Raw genomic sequence first — 23151 nt, 5'->3', positions numbered from 1 at the left:
AAGTGGGCGTGTCGGCGCTAAATACCAGCCTAGTGATATCTTGGGACCTGGCCTACATTTAGCGCTTTGCGCTTTTGAAAAGCAGGCCTATTCTGTGCCTTCACTGCTTCTTCTCTGTCACCCTTCTCTCTCTCTCTCTCTGAGTTCCCAGCATGCATTGTGTTTCTTCATTTCGCTACTAAATAGCCACCAAATGAGCCAAAATAGATATAAAAGGTAGTTCTAAATTAATGTGTAATGGTAACACAGCCTGCCATTGTCAACATTTCAATATTGGACCAAATAAAACATCGAAATGAAAACACCACCCTATGTGAAACATATATGTCCTCCTGGGCCTATATATACCCCTTGTCGAGTTAACGTGATTTAGAGAAGTAACAGCGGAACGCGCTCTTCTAATGGCATCTGCTATACTGTGATGTCCCTCCAATAACTTGGCCCTATTTCACATTTAGTTTTACAATAAAAACACATTTATGCAATGACTTGACATAATGTAGGGTATATTTATGTGCATCGTCCTTCCTGCAGCAGGCGAGAGAAAATGATATCTTTCTGGACAAACTTTCACCAATCTAATAGGCTATATTTTTCTAGCTGATGCATAGAACATTATTTTCACTTTGATCTTGCTATAGTGTAGCGTATTTACATGCTTGCAGTATTGAAACTGCAGTTAGATTGGTTTGAGAAGCATAATAATATGGAATAATAGCCTATAATGCAGACAGACAGGCTGGATGAAGGGAGGGGGGGGGGGGGGCAGAGCGTTTGGCTTTCGTCTGGTTTTGCGGGATCACTGGAATTGGAGCTAAAAAGGCAAGCGTGCGATTCGTTTATTGCACTTATCCAATGAGCATGACGGTGCATAATTTTACGCCTAAAAGGCGTGGTTGTAATGCTTTGGGCTGCATCTAGCGCCAGCACGACGATATCAAGTGCGCCTGTCCATGCCCACTGCTTTGATCTGCGCCTGCCGCTCGGCCTAGAAACTGCGCCGATGCAACGATAGGGGCCATAGTCTAACTACGGGGTCGCGGGCTGTATTATGAAGCAGGGGACCAATTTTGTACTTATAGGCTAATTACGGGGTACCACACTGTACTTACAGGGTAACTACGGGGTTTAAGGAGTGTAGTTATAGTATAACTACGGGGTTTTAGGAGTGTAGTTATAGTATAACTACGGGGTTTAAGGAGTGTAGTTATAGTATAACTACGGGGTACAAGGACTGTAGTTATAGTATAACTACGGGGTTTAAGGAGTGTAGTTATAGTATAACTACGGGGTACAAGGACTGTAGTTATAGTATAACTACGGGGTTTAAGGAGTGTAGTTATAGTATAACTATGGGGTTTAAGGAGTGTAGTTATAGTATAACCCAGGGGGTTTAAGGAGTGTAGTTATAGTATAAGTACGGGGTTTAAGGAGTGAAAAAATACTTTAACTAGAGGGTAACAAGATCTGTACTTATAGTCTAACTACGGGGTCGCGGGCTGTATTATGAAGCAGGGGACCAATTTTGTACTTATAGGCTAATTACGGGGTACCACACTGTACTTACAGGGTAACTACGGGGTTTAAGGAGTGTAGTTATAGTATAACTACGGGGTTTTAGGAGTGTAGTTATAGTATAACTACGGGGTTTAAGGAGTGTAGTTATAGTATAACTACGGGGTACAAGGACTGTAGTTATAGTATAACTACGGGGTTTAAGGAGTGTAGTTATAGTATAACTACGGGGTACAAGGACTGTAGTTATAGTATAACTACGGGGTTTAAGGAGTGTAGTTATAGTATAACTATGGGGTTTAAGGAGTGTAGTTATAGTATAACCCAGGGGGTTTAAGGAGTGTAGTTATAGTATAAGTACGGGGTTTAAGGAGTGAAAAAATACTTTAACTAGAGGGTAACAGGATCTGTACTTATAGTCTAACTACGGGGTCGCGGGCTGTATTATGAAGCAGGGGACCAATTTTGTACTTATAGGCTAATTACAGGGTACCACACTGTACTTACAGGGTAACTAGGGGGTTTAAGGAGTGTAGTTATAGTATAACTACAGGGTTTAAGGAGTGTAGTTATAGTATAACTACGGGGTTTAAGGAGTGTAGATATAGTATAACTACAGGGTTTAAGGAGTGTAGTTATAGTATAACTACGGGGTTTAAGGAGTGTAGTTATAGTATAACTACGGGGTACAAGGACTGTAGTTATAGTATAACTACGGGGTTTAAGGAGTGTAGTTATAGTCTAACTACGGGGTTTAAGGAGTGTAGTTATAGTATAACTACGGGGTTTAAGGAGTGTAGTTATAGTATAACTATGGGGTTTAAGGAGTGTAGTTATAGTCTAACTACGGGGTTTAAGGAGTGTAGTTATAGTATAACTACGGGGTTTAAGGAGTGAAGTTATAGTATAACTACGGGGTACAAGGACTGTAGTTATAGTATAACTACGGGGTTTAAGGAGTGTAGTTATAGTATAACTATGGGGTTTAAGGAGTGTAGTTATAGTATAACCCAGGGGGTTTAAGGAGTGTAGTTATAGTATAAGTACGGGGTTTAAGGAGTGAAAAAATACTTTAACTAGAGGGTAACAGGATCTGTACTTATAGTCTAACTACGGGGTCGCGGGCTGTATTATGAAGCAGGGGACCAATTTTGTACTTATAGGCTAATTACGGGGTACCACACTGTACTTACAGGGTAACTAGGGGGTTTAAGGAGTGTAGTTATAGTATAACTACAGGGTTTAAGGAGTGTAGTTATAGTATAACTACGGGGTTTAAGGAGTGTAGTTATAGTATAACTACGGGGTTTAAGGAGTGTAGTTATAGTATAACTACGGGGTTTAAGGAGTGTAGTTATAGTATAACTACGGGGTACAAGGACTGTAGTTATAGTATAACTACGGGGTTTAAGGAGTGTAGTTATAGTCTAACTACGGGGTTTAAGGAGTGTAGTTATAGTATAACTACGGGGTTTAAGGAGTGTAGTTATAGTATAACTATGGGGTTTAAGGAGTGTAGTTATAGTCTAACTACGGGGTTTAAGGAGTGTAGTTATAGTATAACTACGGGGTTTAAGGAGTGAAAAAATACTTTAACTAGAGGGTAACAAGATCTGTACTTTGACCAACTGACGGGTTGGGTTGGTGCGGGCCTTAAAAAACCCTGACCCGCGAATCACTACCATATATGGACAATATACTGCATATTATAGTGCTTTTGTCTTCACTTGTCCTTTGTTTAAGTTTTCTTATGGTTATCAGGACATCACCACCATGACACTTCTTTGTTACGTTACTGTGGTATCTAATATGTCACCCTATCACCTGGGGGGGGGGTGACAATTTTATAAATGCAGTCTTTATAAGATAGAGATATAGTTTGACGATGTTCTCATATGTATACACCTGATAATTTTTTCTGATCTGTTTTTGCCTATTTGTGAGCCTTGTTGCATTCACATGTATAACTATTAACTTTTTCATGTAACACATCTCTATTTATAGTTAATTGATGATGTCTACTGCATGTGGTCATTCTGATTGGCTGCTGCCTTTCAGCCATCCCCTATTTTAAAGCATAGATGTGCGAAGAGTTCTTCATTTTTGAGTCACTGCATATCACATGAAATCAAAAGAACAAAGGAGGTTTACAAAGGTTTATTTTACAAAAGAAGAGCTACAAACGACATGAGTAGAACCTTATAGATCAATCTAAGTTTTGGGGGCTGTTTGTAATATTGTGGTGGCGATGCAGTCTTTGCAGGCAGAAGAACCAAATTTGATATAATACTACAGATAAAAATCACCGAACAGAAAAAACAACAACACTTGAGACAGAAAGTGAGTCCAAAGGGGTTGAGATGTCTTGCAGACAGTTCACGGAAGGGGGGAGTATCCTAAAGGGTGGATGGAGGCTTCAGAAAGACTGTGAAAGTGGCTCGGTCTACAGTTTGGGCATCCTGGCAACATTGAGGCGCATGGACACACAGGAAGAGCCGGCGGCATAACGCATCTCTCTCAGCATGCCACTCCACTGCTTGTTGTCATCCTCGTATCTAACAAGGAAGAGGAGAGAAGAATGAAACCATGGCAACTGTTCTGTTGTTCTTCAGAGCGCTCCTTTCTAGTGTCCTTTTGCGTCCCTCACCAGGCCTGCTGAACTGGCAGTGCTCATTCCTCGCAGGCTCGCAGACATGGCTTGCACGCTACACGTGCTCACCCAGCATGCTCATGTGCAGCACTTTTCAAGAACTAGATTATCAGGCCACTGCTGGGACTCTGGCCTGGTATTGTGTTGTGTGTGTGTAAGGTATAGACGGTTTTCACCAGAGCGCAACCCCACAGCACTTCCTTTTCCTCAGCATTCGGCAAACTGCAGAAATATTCACTCGACATCGTTACTTTTGTTTTCGCTGCTCAGCTGTATAGACGGTTTTCACAGAATGGTCAGTCCTGCACTTGAATGTTTTTTTTTCTTTTATGTCCATAGCAAACACTGCAACAGGAAGTGAGCGGGGGTTCAATTTAGACTGTTTTTGTTGTCAAGTTAAAACCGTCTATAGGTAGGTGGCGCTATGCTGAAATGCACAAAATTCGTCACTGAATTAAATTCTGTCAGGTCCCCCTAAGCACACTCCCCGAGGTTAAAGTTGATCCAAGGAATGGTTCTCGAGATAAAATACTTTTTTGTTTTATCAGTAGGTGGCACTATGCCAAATGGCATGAAATTCGGCACTGCACTCCATCAGGTCCCCCTAAGCACACTCCCCAAGTTTGAAGTCGGCCCTTTCTGATCTAGTGAATGGAATGTTGAAAATAGTAACTGCTGAAAATGTATCTCTGCAATCCCATTCCCAGCCCCATGACTTCAGGAGACTTACTGCCAGACATCAGTGACCTCTGAAGGTGCCACCTCCTTGTTCTCCATCTGGATGATGGCGAAGCCGCCCACAGCGTACAGGGAGCTCCCGCTGCTCACAAGGTTCACAGAACTTCTCTCCTGTGGAAAATCTGTGAAGGGCTCCCACCTGAGTAGATCCACCACCACAACATTAGCGATACAGCAAATTATGAGGTGGACGCATTCATTTTAGTGTTCTAATGCACCTTAACTCTTATCACACGTGTCATTTAAATCCTTTGAATATTTCTGAACACAAGCTGGTAAAAAAGGATAGAGCAGGTTCTTACTTGTTTGTTCCAAAGTCGTATGTTTCGCAGGCAGCGGTGAGGCCCTCCTCGTTGACTCCGCCTGCCACCACGATCTTGCCGTTGTGGATGATGGCTCCGAACATCGCCCTGGGTGTCTTCATGGCTGCCATCTCCCTCCACTCCGACTGTTTGTGGTTGTATGCAAACATCTTGTTGAGGGCTTTGCTGTGGGGGAGAGGGAAGAATTTTCAACGTCTAGTCAGAAAATATTACGGCATTAAGGCCTGATATGGGCCACAACATACGGCTCAATAGATGGCTGCTTCATCTGCAAGTTTAAAGTTGCTGTAAGTGACAGAGGAAGGATTGAGTCAACATGGTTCTCATGGTTAGTGATCTGGATCGGGTCACCAACAGTATTGGACTACTTGGGAATGAGAACCATATTGACTCAATCCTCTTTGTAGAGTTCTCTCTCTACAATTTTCTCTTCTGTTTCCCGCAAAGAAGAAGACCCATGTTACTAGCAAACACTCTTTATGAGTGATTGCTGTCAGAATATTGAGCTATTCAACACTTATTTTAACTATTTTAACTAATAAAAAAAAAATCTTTCTAGAATATTATTTGACCTGATTCTGATCACTTCTAATTGTTACAAAAGCAGCTTTTATTTCCCCACATGAAACATTATAACAATGCAGAAAATTACATATGATTTAACGAATGGCATATATTTCGAGACAAACGATGATTAAACATTCTTTGTCGTCAGGGTTATTTCCTTTTACAGCACATTGTGTGATTACTGTATGCAATGTAAATATTATTACAGCACATGTTCAGGGTGTGGAAGATAATAACAGACTTTAAAGGAAGTGAAATCCAGGAAATGCAACATGACAAGACAGTGCAAATATTACTGTAATTTGAGATGGCAGTTTAGATCAGTCACCACCCAATCCACAATAATGCATACAGTTGCCGTTATTGAATCACATTAGACAGTCTGGGAAACTAACTAATTAGAGCTGCAATGATTAGTTGATTAAAGCAATAGTCGATCAACCGAAAATTAATCACTAACTAATACTATTTTGACTAATTAAAAAATAATATATATTATACAAAAATGATCTCCTTCCAACTTCTTAAATGTGTTCTCTGGTTTCTTTAGTCTTGTATGACAGTAAACTGATTATTTTTGGATTGTGGACTGTTGGTCAGGACAAAAGAAGACATTGGATGTCATCTTGGGCTTTTGGGGGAAAGTGATCAATTTTGTTCACCATTTTGTGCCATTTTATAGAGCGAACGACAATCGATTAGCCTAGAAAATAATCAACAGATTAATGCTGGAGAAAAATGTTAGTTGTAGCTCTATAACACTATATTACAGTGCAGCCTGACAGTAGGCCTATAGCTGAATGATAGACCACGAACAGCTGCAGCTCACAGCATATTGTCACACACACACACACACACACACACACACACACACACATGCACACACACACACGCAGGCACGCGCGCGCACACACACACACACACAGACACACACACACACACACACACACACACACACACACACACACATACACACACACACACACACACACACACACACACACACACACACACACACACACACTCACTTGTCATCTGTCTTTCCTCCAATGCAGTAGACCAGTCCTTTGTGGGAGACCACAGCATGGCCGTGGATCTTCAGAGGAAGTTTCTTGGTCTCACTCCACCTCATCCTCCTAGAAAGGGATACAGGTGACAATTTGGTCAGCTTGGTGACTCTCCTTACCGAACATTCTGTCTCATTTTGTGTCTCTGTCTCCTTGAATCCTACAAAATTGGAGAACAATTTCCAATTGTACCCCTGCTGTCCCTGTCGTTGCTCCACCCCCTCTGCCAATCGGGGGAGAGCCGTAGACTAAAACATGCTTCCTCTGATACATGTGCCGCCAGCCACTTCTTTTCACCTGACAACGAGGAGTTTCGCTGGCAGGAGGTAGTGTGTGGGAGGATCACGCTATTCCGCCAGTTCCCCTCCCCCCGAACAGGTGCCCAGAGGAGGTGCTAGTGCAGTGACCAGGACACATACCTCACCGGCTTCCCACCCGCAGACACGGCCAATTGTTTCTGTAGGAATGTCTGACAAAGCCGAAGGTACCGCTGCCGGGAATTGAACCCTGGTCTCCGTGGTGGTATGCCATTGCTTTTACCTCGACACTACCCAGACACCCCCTGCAACAACATGTTCTCTATCTTTCTCTCTATCCAGTCTCTTTCTCTCACTTTTTCTTAGACTTCTCATTACTCATTATGATGTGTTTATTGTTTTTGTCTGGACCTCTACTGTCTTGCCGAGGACCTTGATGTAAATGTTACATCGTAGATTTCCTCATGGAAGAGCCAAATCCAATTGAATTCATGAAGAAACAATCTGAGCAACTTAGGTAGGTGAGATCACATGAATCAATTTACATCATATTGTTCAATATAAGTTCTTCAAGCTAATTATCAGCTGAACCCTTTACAGATGTTAAGAAATGGTGTGAAAAAGAAAGGCAAGAACAAACAAAGATACCACTGACTCAACATCGTAACACATCACGGTGTCCAGTGACTCGTTGCTCTGGAGGTCTTTTCCAGCCACAGCAAACAGCAGGTTCTCGCTCTCTCCGATGTTGAAGAGGCATCTTGGGGAGGGCATGGGTGGCAGGGCGAGCCATTCGGATGAGAGTGGATCCAACTGCAGGGGAAAACCAATGAGAATCACTTGTATTGCCACAGTACGTAATAGGCTACATAATGTACGAGGAATTTGACTTAGCCTAGTGGTTGACATCAATAATCAGAAGACAAAATCACAAAATAAAATGACAAAAAATTAAAAGGTGCAATCCAATATAATTATACAACATACACAATAATTAGAAGGTCCTGACTGAGTGATAAATAGTATGTAAGATAAGTGAATACCGGTAATAACGTCAAAAGAATAATATAAAAATATTGTGGTGAGAGAAGCAGCTACAGAAATGTTAATGTAGCCTACTGTATGCAGTTCAGTTACAGCTATGTTAATGTACGTATGGTGACGGGGGTGGGGTGGGGGTGGTAGAGTCTTTAGCAGTGGGGGCTTTTCGGCCTTGTTGATGAGGCCGATGGCAGTTGGGAAGAAGCTGTTCTTGTGGTGAGAGGTTTTAGTCTTGACAGACCTCAGCCTCTTGCTGAGGGGGTGCAGGGAGCAAATGTTGAGGGAATACATTATAGCAGAGAGTGGAGGAAAAAGGCACCATATTAGCTCTCTGCCTATATTTCCTCAAGAAGAAGCGTATGAATCATCGTACAGTATAGCATTCCCATATTGATCCTTCTGTAAAACGTCGTTATTAGAGGCCTTTTTCGCTGGCATCACTCTCAGCATCAGTATTCTTCTTTATTCAAGGGATGGGCAACCTGGGGAATATAATCTTCCTGTCGATTGCAGAAAGAATTGGGACAATATACTCAGTGACCCAGTCACACTAAAAGTTGGTCAAAAAATCTGATGAATGTCTGTCCCATTTTCCTCTCTGAGTTTGTGCTCTGATTTACATTAAGGTTATGATTCAATGGGATGAAATGAAAAAGGAAAACGTGGATGCTTCTTGTGAGATGGCTTGTGAGTCAAGTAGACAGATAATGATGAAATCTTTTTCGCCAACAATGTGGATGGATAAGGATTCGTAATCACAATACAGAAATTTTTTAAGGAGCTATTATGAACTTTCATTTTGTGTTGACTTTAGTGGCCCCTGTGGACAAAATCGGTAGTGTTCTCCTGGAATGAAGACTGCATTTCCTGAACACCGAGTCTCCTCCCGCTGTGAGCGGGTCGGCCGAGCTGTGACAGGCCGTCCAGGGCTTCTACCCCGCTGTTTTATTTACTGCATAATGATTAGGTCATCCTCAACTGACCAGATGAGTCCAATTTATGCTTTACAGTGCTATGTGAGGACTATGGGGCGCAAGTCCTCTCAGCCTTGACCAACTCCAGTGCCTTGCTCAGGGGCACTGACAGGAGTAGTATTAACCCTAGCATACATATCTTTGATGGTGGGAGGAAACTGGAGCACCCGAAGGAAACCAACACGAACACGGGGAGTACATGCAAACTCCACATAGAAAGGACTTGGGACGGACCGGGGTTCGAACCCAGGACTTTCTTGCTGCGACGTAACAGTGTTAACCACTGAGCCACCGTGCCTAAGGTTAATGTTGTTGGTTAATTCCCTGTTCATTCATACAACCAGTTTCACATGGACATGAACACAGGATGTCCCACTGTGCGCGACCAGCACACAGGCATTTGGAATAACTATATAGAAATCGCCAATCTCCTCGCTGATAGTGTCATTTACTGATGTAGGTATGAAAGTGTCAATTTAATACTGATGCCTCAGTATTAAATTTAGACTGTTTCAGTTCCTCGTAGCTGCTTAAGACATTAACCACTACATCACATTTTCCAACCCTGCAAACATCCAGCAGTCCAGTTTTATGTAACATTTTGCAATAAAGAACAATCAAATAAATGTTTCATAATATGTTAACTGGTTTACCGTATACAAGTAACACTGCAGGGGCAGATCCTTGTTTTCCTCATCCACAAACAGCCCTCCAATGATGTAGAGCTGGTTCTTCTGTGATGCCATACTGACGTGGTTGCGCGGCACCTGGTCCGACATGGCCGCCAGGAAGCACTCGTTCTCGATGACGTCATACGCCACTGCCGCCGTGTCGTTGATCATCAGGACGAGGTCACGTGTGTACATGCCATTTCTGCGGTTGTCATTCAGGAACCCAGGGAATGGGCTGTCCTCCTCTTCGCCTCCGTCCTTGTCTGCCCCCTCCTCCCCCTCCTTCTTCTTGGGTACCTCCGGAAGTTTCCCCTTGAAAGCATCGCTGATGACCTGGAGCTTCTTCTGGAGCTCCGGGTCGGCCTTGATGATGTCATCGGTCTCCACCTTGTCATGGAAGTACTTCTCCGGCAGCAGGCGGAAGCGGACACAGTCGAAGGCGTCTCCCAGGATCTTGATACGGCTGTCCTTTTCGTGGCGGACCCAGGCCATGAGGGCCTCGAACACCAGCTCCTCTTTCTCCACATTCAGTGAGTCTCCGCCGATGATGGCGAACAGTTCGTGGGCAGCAAGCTGGAGGAACTCATCCTCCTTGTAGAGGAGCTCAAAGCGGTCGGCGATGTAGTCACGTGCAGCCACGGCTAGCCTGGGGCAGTTGAGCACCAGGCCCATCCTAAAGATGGCCAAGCAGTTGCCCAGGGACAGCTTCTTCTGAAGGTAGTTGACGCACACGGTAAAGACAGAGGGGATCTGGAAGCGGTTGGCCACAGCAAATATGTCCTGAACGTTGTCATCGGTGAGGTCGATCTCAGCCGAATACAGGTACCGGATGACCATGTCCAGGACGGTGGGGTTGACATCCTCCAGCACCACCTCCTTGGTGTTCTCCGCCTCCTTGCCGTCGGCTGTGAAGAAGATCTCCCTGAAGTAAGGGCTGCAGGCGGCCATGATCAGCCGGTGGCAGGGGAAGCTGCGGTCGCCCACCTTCAGGGTGCAGTCCACAAACTTGTTCTCATTCAGCAGCTCTTTCAGCCCATCCTGGAGCAGGGTGCTCTGGAACAGACGCAGCTCCTCCTTGATGGCACTAGGGTCCATTGTGTGTCAGGAGGGGACAAGGCGAAGAAGGGGGCTTGCGGAAAGAGGAAGGAGATGGCGGCCACAGGTCCTCTTGGCAGTCAGTCCTGGCTGGAAAGGACAGAGCAGCAAAAAGGGTCCCGGTCTGAAGACGCTGCAATTTAATCCGGTCCCCCTCTAAATATAGCTCCCTCTGCCTGCTTCACCAACGCTGGAATCTGACTGGGCCCAATGAGTACGAGCCTTGGCTCTAGCAGCTGCTGTCACAGACTGAAAGAAGCAACTGGCTGTGCAGCCTGGGGATATACCACCATGATTCAGCTCCCAAAGTGTCATGTGGCTGACTAACAGCAGAGACAATGCTGTCAAAGCTATTGAATAGCATGGCTCCAGCTGAACACATTACAGGGAGTGTATTTAGAGCTGTCAGTGTCATATCTTAAAGTATTTTATATTCTATTGGCTTTGGACAGGTTATCCTTTCATTTGGTGTCTGTTCTTCATTCATTCACTCACTCACTCACTCACTCACTCATTCATTCATTCTAATTACAGTCAAACTGATGTACTGATTTGGACTTTTATCTACTTAGCCTTAGCCTATATAGAGAGCCAAAGTCACCCCCCTTCCGGTAGGGCCCTATGTCAGAAAAAATGAGTGGTGGTGAACGGTGAGAGACAATAATTTGTTGATCCTAAATATAAAGATACAATTGGGAGTGCTGCATTGGGTCAAGGAGACATCAATAGCCTATAAAATGGCAGAGTAAAAATCAGGTGCTCTTCCAGGATCAGGCATATATAGATATAAGATAAAAAAAGAGGTAGCTGTCCAGTGTGGTTGCAGGAAGTTCCCCAGGTATTGAATGGAGCAGAGAAGGACATCCGAGGCACTCTGAATAATATTAAAAATCCTTTATTCTAGACGGGGATACCAACGCGTTTCGACTCAAAGAGTCTTCATCAGCCCTGATGAAGACTCTTTGAGTCGAAACGTGTTGGTATCCCCTCCTTGAATTGTACCATGAAGTACACATTATGATGTTTGTCAATTTAAAAGATAACTTTGCAAGTCAACAAAATCACAGTTTGTCCTAAAACTGTGGCACTATAATTTTTTATAAATTAGAAAGACTACACAAAACCAGTCGCGTAAGTGACGTCATCACTTTGTCTCCCGCCAGGCCATGTTGGTGTTGATGTGACGTATAAAGTGCGAGACGAGAGATGTAGTTGATTGAACGGTTTCATACAAAACTAAATGTTACGTTTCAGTTTCACGACAAACTGCGACTTTCTTGACTTCCAAAGTTATCTTTTAAATTGACAATTATGGATATGCAGTATGCATATAGATTATAAATATATACTATGTTTATCTATTTATTTTCTATTTTCACCGTATAAATCTACAGCGAACTATAAAAATATTTAGGTGCTATAAGTGAAGGCTTCAGCCTACACCTTTTCGGTCACAATTAACCCATTTTGGTTTCTCAATGCTTCACAAGCAATGACTTATTGTTTTATTTATTTATTTATTTTGTTTGCTTTCTTTCATCATATAATAACAACTGTATTGAATTGTATAATTGACCGAAATAAAATAAACTAAAACTAAACAAACATCACATGTGTGCGTCATGGCACAATTCAAACGGGATCAAAAAAAGATTGTCTTTTGCCGTTCACCACCACTCACATTTTTTCTGACGCTGGTTCATATACTGAAGCAGGAAGTAGACGTGACTTTGGCTCTCATATGACATGTTTCAAATTCAGCAATCCATATTTAACAAAGTAATTGAGACTGGTACAGTAATACTAACTGTAAGTAAATCCATAAATGTTACTATATTTCTCTCAGATACTTCACATTTTTTGTCTACTTAACACATTTAAATTGTTGGTGAGATTTGTTTACATATCCCCCATACATTTTATTGCCTTTGTTTTAAGAGTGTATAACCCTGCTTATTTTTATATTCAATGTATGTGCTTATATTCTGTTTCCCTTTCCCTGCTCAATCATATTACTGCTGCAATGAACTTGTTTACCCACATGATCGATATGGTTGAATCTTTTCTTGTTTTCCTTGTCTTTTTTTTTCTCAATCTTATGGGCCTATATTATAATTTAAAGTATTTCATTTAATCCACAGTGAATTAAGTCACAAAACTGGATGTGGGTGAGCACAGCGCTGTATTATTTAAGTCAGATTGAATAAATGTTGTACTGTACTATAAATGGATCACAAAAGTTTGAGTGTGTTGGGTGCAGCAGCTGTGTGAAAACAGGTGAAAGGCAGACAGACAGTTCTGTCCACCAATCAGCATGGCTTGTTCTTTCCCCCACTGGGTTTATTGTTCAACAGGGTGACATCAGCTGCTTGTGTGTGTGTGTGTGTGTGTGTGTGTGTGTGTGTGTGTGTGTGTGTGTGTGTGTGTGTGTGTGTGTGTGTGTGTGTGTGTGTGTGTGTGTGTGTGTGTGTGTGTGTGTGTGTGTGTGTGTGTGTGTGTGTGTGTTGGGGTGGGGTGTATTTATTAGTTCTCTTGCTCTGTAGATGAACCCTGTAAAACACACACTAGTCTCAATCAGCAAGGGAGTCTCAGCACTCAGGCAAAATATTATATCATTACATTATCAGCTAGAGGAAGATACATGATCTAAGCAGGTTGACAGTCACAGATCTTTCTTTTTTGTCCTCTTTTACAAGAGGACAATTAAGGGAGGCTGATGTGTACCATATGATCACATTGTCGAGTCTTACTTCTGTGGCCTGATAAAGTGTTGACGAGTGTGTACAGTTTGGCAACAGCTCTCCTGTGGGCGACAGTGACACTAAAGATAGATCAGACTCTGCCACTTGTCGAGGAGTGTCTCACATGTAATTTAAGCACAAGGAGAGAGATCCTGCGTAAGAAAGCACAGCCACTTGCCTGTATAATGTCACAGACGATTACCTCATCCAATTTGAAATAAGTTTGAGAGCAGAATTTCACATGTGTATTTATTCAATTTTTTTGTACAAAATTTCAGTAAGTGGGATGATTTTGCACATATACAGTATAAGTTTAGAGCAGGTTTATAAAAAATGTTTAACATAACTTGACCTTGTAATGTACAATACTTATGGATTTACAGTCAGTATAGCTACATAGTGACATACCAGTTGCTCACCAATGGAAGTAATTTAGAATGTTGCCCATAACATGGTGTCCAATGCCCTCATCATAGCACCAACTTTAATAACAAGAGCATGTCGTACCCAGTAGAGGGCAGTATGCAACTGTGTGTGTGTGTGTGTGTGTGTGTGTGTGTGTGTGTGTGTGTGTGTGTGTGTGTGTGTGTGTGTGTGTGTGTGTGTGTGTGTGTGTGTGTGTGTGTGTGTGTGTGTGTGTGTGTGTGTGTGTGTGTGTGTGTGTGTGTGTGTGTGTGTGTGTGTGTGTGTGTGTGTGTGTGTGTGTGTGTGTCCGTGTCCATATTGTATAATGTAGCTTGGACAAATAGATTAACTTTATACAGTTTCATGAGTTATGGTTAAAAAAAGAAAAAGGATGAAACAACGTGAATACAAAACATAAAATTTCCATTCATAAAATCTAAAAAATAAAACATTAAAATGCACAAAACTATTCCTTGAAGTTACAGAGCATCATTCATTTTGATTATAAAAATAAAAACAAAGAAAAATATATTTTATTGATATAAGTGACAGCTTTGATGAGAGGCTTCAATTTGTGATGAGTTACCAGCTCTTATGATTATATTTAAGGACTTAAACAGGTAAAAAAAAAAAAAGTAATTATTTCCCGGTTTAAAAGAAATTGCCTAGAGTGGAGTGAGAGTGGAAAATAGAAAAGAATGGCTACAGTGTTGTTGTTTTTGTGGCACATTGAGTGATTGATTGATTGATTGATTGATTGATTGATTGATTGATTGATTGATTGATTGATGCAAATAATGCTGACACTGATGAGGCACCAGAGGTTTTGTTGAGCAAACAGTCAACTTTCTCACAACCCTTGTAAAAACAAACAAACAAACAAACAAACAAAACGACATTGATCATGTGTCCCTCCACTTTTGAAAAACCCCAGGCAGGGAGCTAGAAATAGGCTGTACTCATCTGTATTCCTGAGTAGGAGTGATGGCATCATCTGCCTTAGATGCTGATCTACTTTCTACTGTGTAAAAATAAGACGCACATCAGAGGTATCTATCAATCAAAGCCAGACTCTCTGTCACTGCAATTAAAATAGGATAATTTATAAGTACAAGAAGTGCTACAGCAGGGGACGGTTTGGTGCTGTGTGTGCGTTGTAGAGCCGTGGTACCAAGACAGGAACTGGAATGTAGTGGTTTCTGACAGTGTTACTGTACATGTATATGCCTGAGAATTATGCAAAATAATTTTACGTAACCCTATGAAAGATTGCCAGTATGCTGCCCCCTCGTTGAAATGAGGTCTACAGCAGATGTATGGCAGATGCCTTTGCTCAGCCTCCTAAAAAAAAGGAAAAACACATGACAATGTGAATAGTCTTGAACATTCGGAACCAATAAAACTACGGTCTTATGGCCTCTCTTCAGCTGAGGTTATTGCAAAAAAATCCAAGCAAATAATAGCTGTGCTGCATGACAGGCTATGCATGATTGACATAAATGCATGTTTTATGAGAGTGTACCGGTGGATCTGGCTAGCACACACGTCCTCTTGCACTCTTCTTCCGTGTCAAAGCGGTTGCTGTTGCCATTACAGCCCCCGTACCAGAACTGGGCACAGGCGTTGGCCTGCTTGTCATAGTACCAGCGGATGTTATAGTCCCGACACGTTCCCTGGTCCAGGGCCAAGGCACAGCGAGGGTCCAAGGGCAAAAACTCTGGAGGACAGAAAGAAAGACCTCATGGTTTGGTTTGGTTTGGTTTAAACTCTGGAGGAGAGAGAGAAATACATCATGGTTTGGTTTGTTTTTTTGTGTCTGTGGATATTTTGTAATCTTGATGGTTCTTACGAGGTTAAGAGTTTGATTATCAACCCAACCCCCCCCCCCCCCCCCCCCGATTTGTTTATCCCCCATTAGTGCTAATTTTAATTTATTTATCCTGGTTGCTGCTCCGCCCTCTGCCGATCTGGGGAGAGCCGAAACTGGCTCCATGCTTCCTCCGAGACATGGGCAGTAGCCAGCCGCTTCCTTTCACCTGGCAGGGGAAGCTTCACCGGTAGGACATAGCAGGTGGGAGGATCACGCTAACTGTCGCAGTTTTTATAATGTTCACTGCACAGCTGGGGCTAGAGTGAGCACTCAAAGCTAGCTCCATAGGGTCCCATTGCAGTTTCCACCCGGAAACGCGGTTTGTTTACTAAAATGATGCTCGGCTGATCCCTCGTATATGTCTATATGTTCTCTGAGGGGAGCTCAGAGAACATATAGACAGCTACGCCCACTGCACTTGGGCATAATGAGTTCATAATGTTGTAAACATCTTTATCCTATATTCTTTAAGATTTTAAAACATCTTTATCTTTCTTTTTTTAAATATCTTCTCTTAAACATTTTAAACATCTTTATCCACTCTGAAGGACTTTTAATCGTTTTTTTAACATATCTTTTATTCTTTATAACTAGCAGGATATCTGCCCTGTGCAGTGTGTCAGTGCATTCTCTGCAGGTACAACCCCTATGGACTGTGTGCTGTAGCCAGGCTGGCCAGCATGGACAGCCCCATAAATCTCGTAAAAGAAATAGCTCCCCAACAGATACAAAAACATGAGCATATATGTCTTTGATGTACATACAAAGAACTGCCGTGAAAATCGCAATTTCCTCCTCCCTGGTTTCTCCTCTGACAGCCTGAGCTCACCTCGCCTCAACAGATGCAGGCAGACTGTGGGCGCTCCGCCTCCCGGCTGATTCTCGCGGTGTGCAGCCATTGTGCAGCATGGCCAAGTTGGCTGCACATTTTCTTCTCTCTGATTTCCCCCATCACGTCGCACCTCCCCTGAAGTTGCACTCATACTTTGAAAACCGCTGTCTTAGTGCAATATGGTACTGTCTGTTGGTCATGTCCTGTACTTGTGTCTCAGTGTTACTCTGTCTTGCTTTGTTGATTTGTTTTGTACGGTTTGTGATTGCAGCTGTCTGTATCACCTTTTGCCCAAGACAAATTTCCCCTCGGGGACACTAAAGTTGATCTTATCTTATCTGGGGGGAAATAAGCCTACAGCCAGAAATCCAACCGTATGTCCTCCTTCAAGAACCTGTCCACCCAACTACACCTCCTCATCTAAGAACCTGTCAACCCAACTACATACACCTCTAAGAACCTGTCCACCCAACTACACCTCCTCCTCTAAGAACCTGTCCACCCAACTACGCCTCCTCTAAGAACCTGTCCATCCAACTACACCTCCTCTAAGAACCTGTCCATCCAACTACACCTCCTCTAAGAACCTGTCCATCCAACTACACCTCCTCCTCTAAGAACTTGTCCACCCAACTACACCTCCTCCTCTAAGAACCTGTCCATCCAAACACCTCCTCCTCTAAGAACCTGTCCATCCAAACACCACCTCTAAGAACTTGTCCACACAACTACACCACCTCTTCTAAGAACCTGTCCATCCAAACACCTCCTCCTCTAAGAACCTGTCCATCCATCTACAGTACACCTCCTCCTCTAAGAACCTGTCCATCCAACTACACCTCCTCCTCTAAGAACCTGTCCATCCAAACACCTCCTCCTCTAAGAACCTGTCCATCCAACTACACCTCCTCCTCTAAGAACATGTCCATCCAAACACCTCCTCCTCTAAGAACCTGTCCATCCAACTACACCTCCTCCTCCAATAACCTGTCCATCCAACTACACCTCTTCCTCGTAAGAACCTGTCCACCCAGCTACACCTCCTCCTCTAAGAACCTGTCCATCCAAACACCTCCTCATCTAATAACCTGTCCACCCAACTACACCTCCTCCAAGAACCTGTCCATCCAAACACCTCCTCCTTTAAGAACCTGTCCATCCATCTACAGTACACCTCCTCTAAGAAGAACATGTCCATCCAAACAGCTCCTCTTCCTCCTTTTGTACCGCAGTATAACAGGACCTCTCCTCCTTCCCCATGCTCTCAGTCACAAGCAGGAGGACATTCACTAAAATCATCCAAGCAGCAGCAAACATAATCGGCCTCCCCGCTCCGCACCTACAGTACATGACCTCATTACTAAAGCTGTCAGTCACAAAGAAGTGCCCATCATAGTCAGATCATCGGCTCCATCTCCACCCCTCTGGTCGTCGCAAGATGCAGGCCCCAAGCTTTTATGGAAGGCCAGGTTCAAGAAAAGCTTTGTTCCCTCTGGCCAGTGTTGCAGTCAAGTCACTGTATCTGGAGTCTGAGTCGAGTCTCGAGTCCCCAGTGTTCGAGTCCAAGTCCGAGTCACCAAAAAAGAGTTTGAGTCCCCATTACCTGAGTCTGAGTCTGGAGTTACTGAACATGAGCGCGAATCCACATGTAGGTGGAACACACATGTCTGCCCTTGCACGGAATTGAATAATGTCATGGTATTAATATAGCTATCAATGTCTTATTCCAAATCATTAGGGCCTATTACAAAAAAAGAAAAAAGTCTGACTCCTTGTCTCCAACTTCAAAGTCTGAATGCATATAGAGGAATAGACAAGAATAAACTAGAGCAGAATAGAATAGAATAGAACCGAATCTAATCAAATAGACATTCTCTACCTTTGGGAAGAGCTGGTCTTGGTATTATATTTGTTGAAGATGATGAAGATGAAGATCCTCCTGTGTTGGAGGATGAAGAGCTTTCCCTGGCAGGATGGACAGGTCTGATTGATGAGGTGTTGCGGTTAAATGTGTCCCCACGTTCGTTTGACGTCTCAATGTGCACGTTCTGCCCTCCTCCTCCCTGGTGGTGACCCTAGGAAAGAAATCAACAAACAACAACATTTTATAATGAATAACTACGTGTGCGTGTGTGTGTGTTGTGGTCGTACACAAAGTTCTATTATGCCATGGTATAAGAATATCTAACAGTTTACGCCACACATCACCTTCTTGTCTTTTATATGTCATATTATAGTACAGCGGCTCCCAACCTTTTCCAACTTAGGGCCCACTTGAAATCTCAAAACCTTTCACAGCCCACCTCCGACCCCATAAGAAATACAGAGGCCAAATAATGCATTCTCAGAGCACTTGTTCTTAACATAGCATCTGAAATATGCTGCATTTTCAGTGTTACAGATTTCAAAATTTTAAATTTGTTTAATGTAAAAAAATAATAAATAAATTACAGTGTAATCATTTGGCGGGCCACTTGCAATACCTACGTGGACCACCAGACCATGCAGCCCACAGGTTGGGAATCGCTGTTATAGTACTATCACGGCAAAACTATTTGAAAATGCATTCCTGACAAGAAGATGTTCCTACTGTATGTGATTGATTAAAGCAACGATGTTCAGCCTAACTACTTGCCCTGCCAATCATTGCCTTAAGAAGTGTTATAAAGCAAGTTCCATACATGTCCTGCGCTGGATCCTTTGCTGCTGTGGTGGGTGCTGTCCCCTCTGCCGCCCTGACTGTGGGTACCGGTGCCGGTCTGACGCCCGTTATGTAACTCCTGCTCGCTGGTGGGCCGGTACCCGTAGCCACCCACCGCAGCGTTGCCATTCCTGTTGCCGTTGTTGCCATAGCCGTTGTTGCCGTAGCCATTGGTGACACGGTTGTATATCAGGGCTCCGTTCTCGTCCTCGCAGAACTGGCTGACCAGCTTGGATTCAAGAGCTGAGACAGGGAGGCACAGAGTGGGGAAACTCAGAGCCACAGACTGCAGACAGACTGCTCATGACAGCTGCAACGATTAGTCAATTAATCGATTAGTCAATAAAATTAATCGTAAAATATTTTTTATACTCGATCAAAATTTTTAAGAAAAAATAATCTCTCATTCCAGTTTCTTAAATGTGAATATTTTCTGGTTTCTTTAGTCTTCTATGACAGTAAACGGATTATCTTTGGGTTGTGGACTGTTGGTCAGGATGAAAGAAGACATTTGAGGACGTCATCTTGGGCTTTTTGGATAAAGTGATCGACATTTTTCACCATTTTGTAACATTTTATAGACCAAACGTCTAATCGATTAGTCGAGACAATAATTGACAGATTAATCGATAATGAAAATAATGGTTAGTTGTAGCCCTCATTACTTTAAAGGAATTTCTAGCAGTTGACAAAGGGCACTACGGAAAAGAGGATGTACAGTGAGTTTTAACCTCTGTGAGATATTGTGAGATATCAGACATTAGCTCTACATTTCCCAGATGCAAGTTTGTTGTTCGGGAGGTTTCCCACAACAACCAATATGGAACCAGTCATTTTCACTTGCCAAAGTGTGTGAAGCAGATGTAGTGATGCGAACTGAAACAGTGTGTATTCAACACAATAGAAGAATCAGTGATCCTGATGACATAAGGCTGGCCTGTGGTCTCACCTGGCAGGGTGTTGAAGTCATCAATGAGGAACATGTGCTCGCTATCTGGGTCAGAGGCGATCAGATTCAGCTCTCTCAGGAACTCCGCTTGTGTCGGGTCCGACGTATTCACGATCCCCAGAGCGAACATCTCAATGTTGGCCGCGTGCGCCTCCCGCACTGCTATGTCCAGCTTCACCTGATCCCGCTTGTCGGTCTGCCCGTCCGTGATCACGATGGCCACCTTGCCAGAGATGGGAAATAACATACAGAGTTGGGAAGATAAGTTAAAAAATGTAATCCGATACAATTACTAATTACCTATTAAAAACTGTAATCAGTAACATAATCAAAGTATCACAATATTAAAGTAACATAAGTGAATACTTTCCATTTAGTTACTTTGGATTACTTTTGAACAAATGTCGCTCTTTCAGACCTTATGTGTTGGTTATAGCAGGCTTTCAGCCAATCTATCTATTACTGTCACCTGTTTTGTCATAATACAAAGTGAAAAATAACAATGTCAGCTGGTGCAACTGGCTGAAGATTATTATTACACAAACTGCAGAGAAACCAGTTGTGTGAGGCATAAATGTATTTTACATTTTAATTTGTAATCCTGCGAGTTTTTAATTAAATGTAACAATCTTGATACATATTTTCTTCTGTAACTGTAAGGGATTGCAGTTACTGTTTTTTGTAATCTGATTGCATAATCCCACTAAATGGTAAACGGACTGCATTTATATAGCGCTTTTATCCAAAGCCCTTTACAATGTGCCTACATTCACCCATTCACACACCGAAGGCGGCCAGCTGCCACGCAGGGTACTGGCACAGCCATTGGGAGCAATTTGAGGTTCAGTGTCTTGCCCAAGGACACTTTGACATGTGGACTGGATAAGCCAACCCACATTCCACATAATAAAATACGACACTTCAAATACTCTCCACCGCTTTAGATTATTGGTTCAGCGGCAAAGCGAGGGAAGGAGATGGCTTGAACCCATTGGCTATTGATAGCGTGAGAGAGTGTGAATAACTGTGATTGGATAGGAAAGGGGTATAAATGAGACTGGGCATTTCTGACAACTTTTGACCCTTACTCCGCACATTATCCACACATATTTGCTTTCACGCTACTACCACTCCCTCTCTTCATGCATGACCGCCTCTATCTCTCTCTCTCTCTCTCTCTCTCTCTCTCTCTCTCTCTCTCTCTCTCTCTCTCTCGTGTAGTGTGTCACATCAATGGAGTGCGCGTAGTGCACAAGATTCCTAGTTGGCTAAAAGGGGGCGGGGGGATTTCGAAATGCAGAGTGGCAAAGTAGGGTGGGCTGCCGCTGCCATCCTGCATTCTGTAAATTTGCATATGTGGTCACAGCTATTGCGAATTTGCGCTTGTTTACTTTTACTTGAGTAAATAAGTTGAATCAGTACTTCTACTTTTATTTTTAATTTATTTATATTACTTTCCTAAGTTTTTTTTACACAAGTAACTGTACTTAAGGACTACTTCAGTAAAGAATGTGTGTACTTTTCCCATCTCTGCACCTTGCTGACTCCTATGCGGGAGCTGTAGAAAGCCTCCTGGGTGGCTTTGCGGATGGCCGTCCCGGTGTAGGTGCCCTCTCCCATGTAGGGGATGTTCCTGATGGCCTGCTTGACGTCCTGCTTGGTCATGTAGCGGGCCAGGTTGAACTGCAGCTTGACCTCAAGGCTGTACAGCACCAGGCCGATCCTGGTGGCGTTGCGGCCCACGGTAACGCGGTCCACCAGCGCCGCCACAAAGTCCTTGATGATCTCAAAGTTCTCTGGGCCCACGCTCTCCGAGCTGTCGATGACAAACACCAGCTCCATGGGCCGTTCCTTACATTTGATGCCGCATCCTGAGAAAAAAGATCAGTGACAGTGACTCACATTCTCCCCAGTACATTACATTACATTACGTCATTTGGCAGACGCTTTTAATCAAAGCGACTTACAATAACACATTTTTGTCATCTATAGAGCAATCACTATGCAATCACTATGCAACACAGTCTATGACAGCTACAACTTCTGAAGAAATAGTGGTAAAGTTTTTTTTTTTTTTTTTGAGAGAGAGAAAGATGTTAGTTCAAGAAGGGGCCAAGTGGAGCCTGAAAAGGTGTGTTTTAAGTTTTTGCCGAAAGATTGGCAGTGAAGCGGCCGTCCTGACCATAGGGGGGAGCTCATTCCACCATTGCGGTGCCAGGGACGAGAAGACTCGCGATCGGGATGAGCAACTTTTGAGTCCCCGTAGCGAAGGAGGGGCCAGGCGTCCTGCACTGGTGGAGGAGCGGAGGGAGCGGTGAGAGGTTTGGAACCTGACCATAGATTGTAGGTACAGAGGAGCTGTCTGGTGTACTGCCCTGTAGGCCAGTACCAGTGTCTTGAATTTGATGCGTGCCGAGATGGGAACCCAGTGAAGGTCCCGGAAGAGGGGAGTGACATGAGAGAATTTGGGCTGGTTGAATACCAGACGGGCTGCTGCGTTCTGAATGAGCTGAAGCGGTCGGATGTTAGCAGCAGGTAGGCCAACCAGGAGCATGTTGCAGTAGTCCAGGCGAGAGATGATAAGTGACTGGACCAGGAGTTGCGTCGCTTCCCTCGTGAGAAAGGGACGGATTTTGCGGATGCTGTAGAGGGAGAACCTACAGGAGGAGCGTGCTGTCGCAGCAATGTTGGCCGAGCAAGACAGCTGGTTGTCAAGGATCACCCCAAGGTTCTTAGCTGTTTGGGAGGGAAGCAC

General features: G+C 43.4%; 2 protein-coding genes across 3 annotated transcripts in view; both read right to left on the bottom strand.

Moving 5' to 3' along the window:
- Nucleotides 1-3668: 3668 nt before the first annotated feature.
- LOC310773871 (kelch-like protein 41b) lies at nucleotides 3669-10979 on the bottom strand. Its single transcript, XM_083633862.1, has 6 exons — nucleotides 9786-10979; nucleotides 7773-7930; nucleotides 6822-6929; nucleotides 5206-5391; nucleotides 4896-5042; nucleotides 3669-4070 (listed from the first exon to the last, which is right to left on the bottom strand). Exons 1-6 carry the CDS (start codon nucleotides 10896-10898, stop codon nucleotides 3959-3961), a joined length of 1824 nt encoding a protein of 607 aa, XP_083489988.1. The 5' UTR covers nucleotides 10899-10979; the 3' UTR covers nucleotides 3669-3958.
- A 2905-nt stretch (nucleotides 10980-13884) lies between these two features.
- The window catches only part of LOC310774360 (uncharacterized protein), a 49522-nt gene continuing 40255 nt past the window's right edge, over nucleotides 13885-23151 (bottom strand). Inside the window, exons 32-37 of one of the 2 annotated variants that reach the window (XM_083634424.1) lie at nucleotides 21933-22267; nucleotides 20397-20619; nucleotides 19428-19690; nucleotides 18626-18821; nucleotides 15567-15761; nucleotides 13885-15385 (exon numbers count right to left, since the gene is read on the bottom strand). In XM_083634424.1, the coding sequence (XP_083490550.1) occupies nucleotides 15378-15385; nucleotides 15567-15761; nucleotides 18626-18821; nucleotides 19428-19690; nucleotides 20397-20619; nucleotides 21933-22267 (1220 nt within the window). In that variant the 3' untranslated portion in view covers nucleotides 13885-15377. Of the gene's footprint in view, nucleotides 15762-18625; nucleotides 18822-19427; nucleotides 19691-20396; nucleotides 20620-21932; nucleotides 22268-23151 lie in introns of both variants that reach the window. The other variant, XM_083634423.1, reaches the window with a different exon arrangement.

The sequence above is a fragment of the Poromitra crassiceps genome (genome assembly GCF_964638095.1).
Source record: "Poromitra crassiceps genome assembly, chromosome: 3".
Lineage (NCBI taxonomy): Eukaryota > Metazoa > Chordata > Actinopteri > Beryciformes > Melamphaidae > Poromitra > Poromitra crassiceps.
The sequence above is the reverse complement of the archived record's forward strand: the minus strand, read 5'-3'. Positions and strand labels throughout refer to the sequence as shown.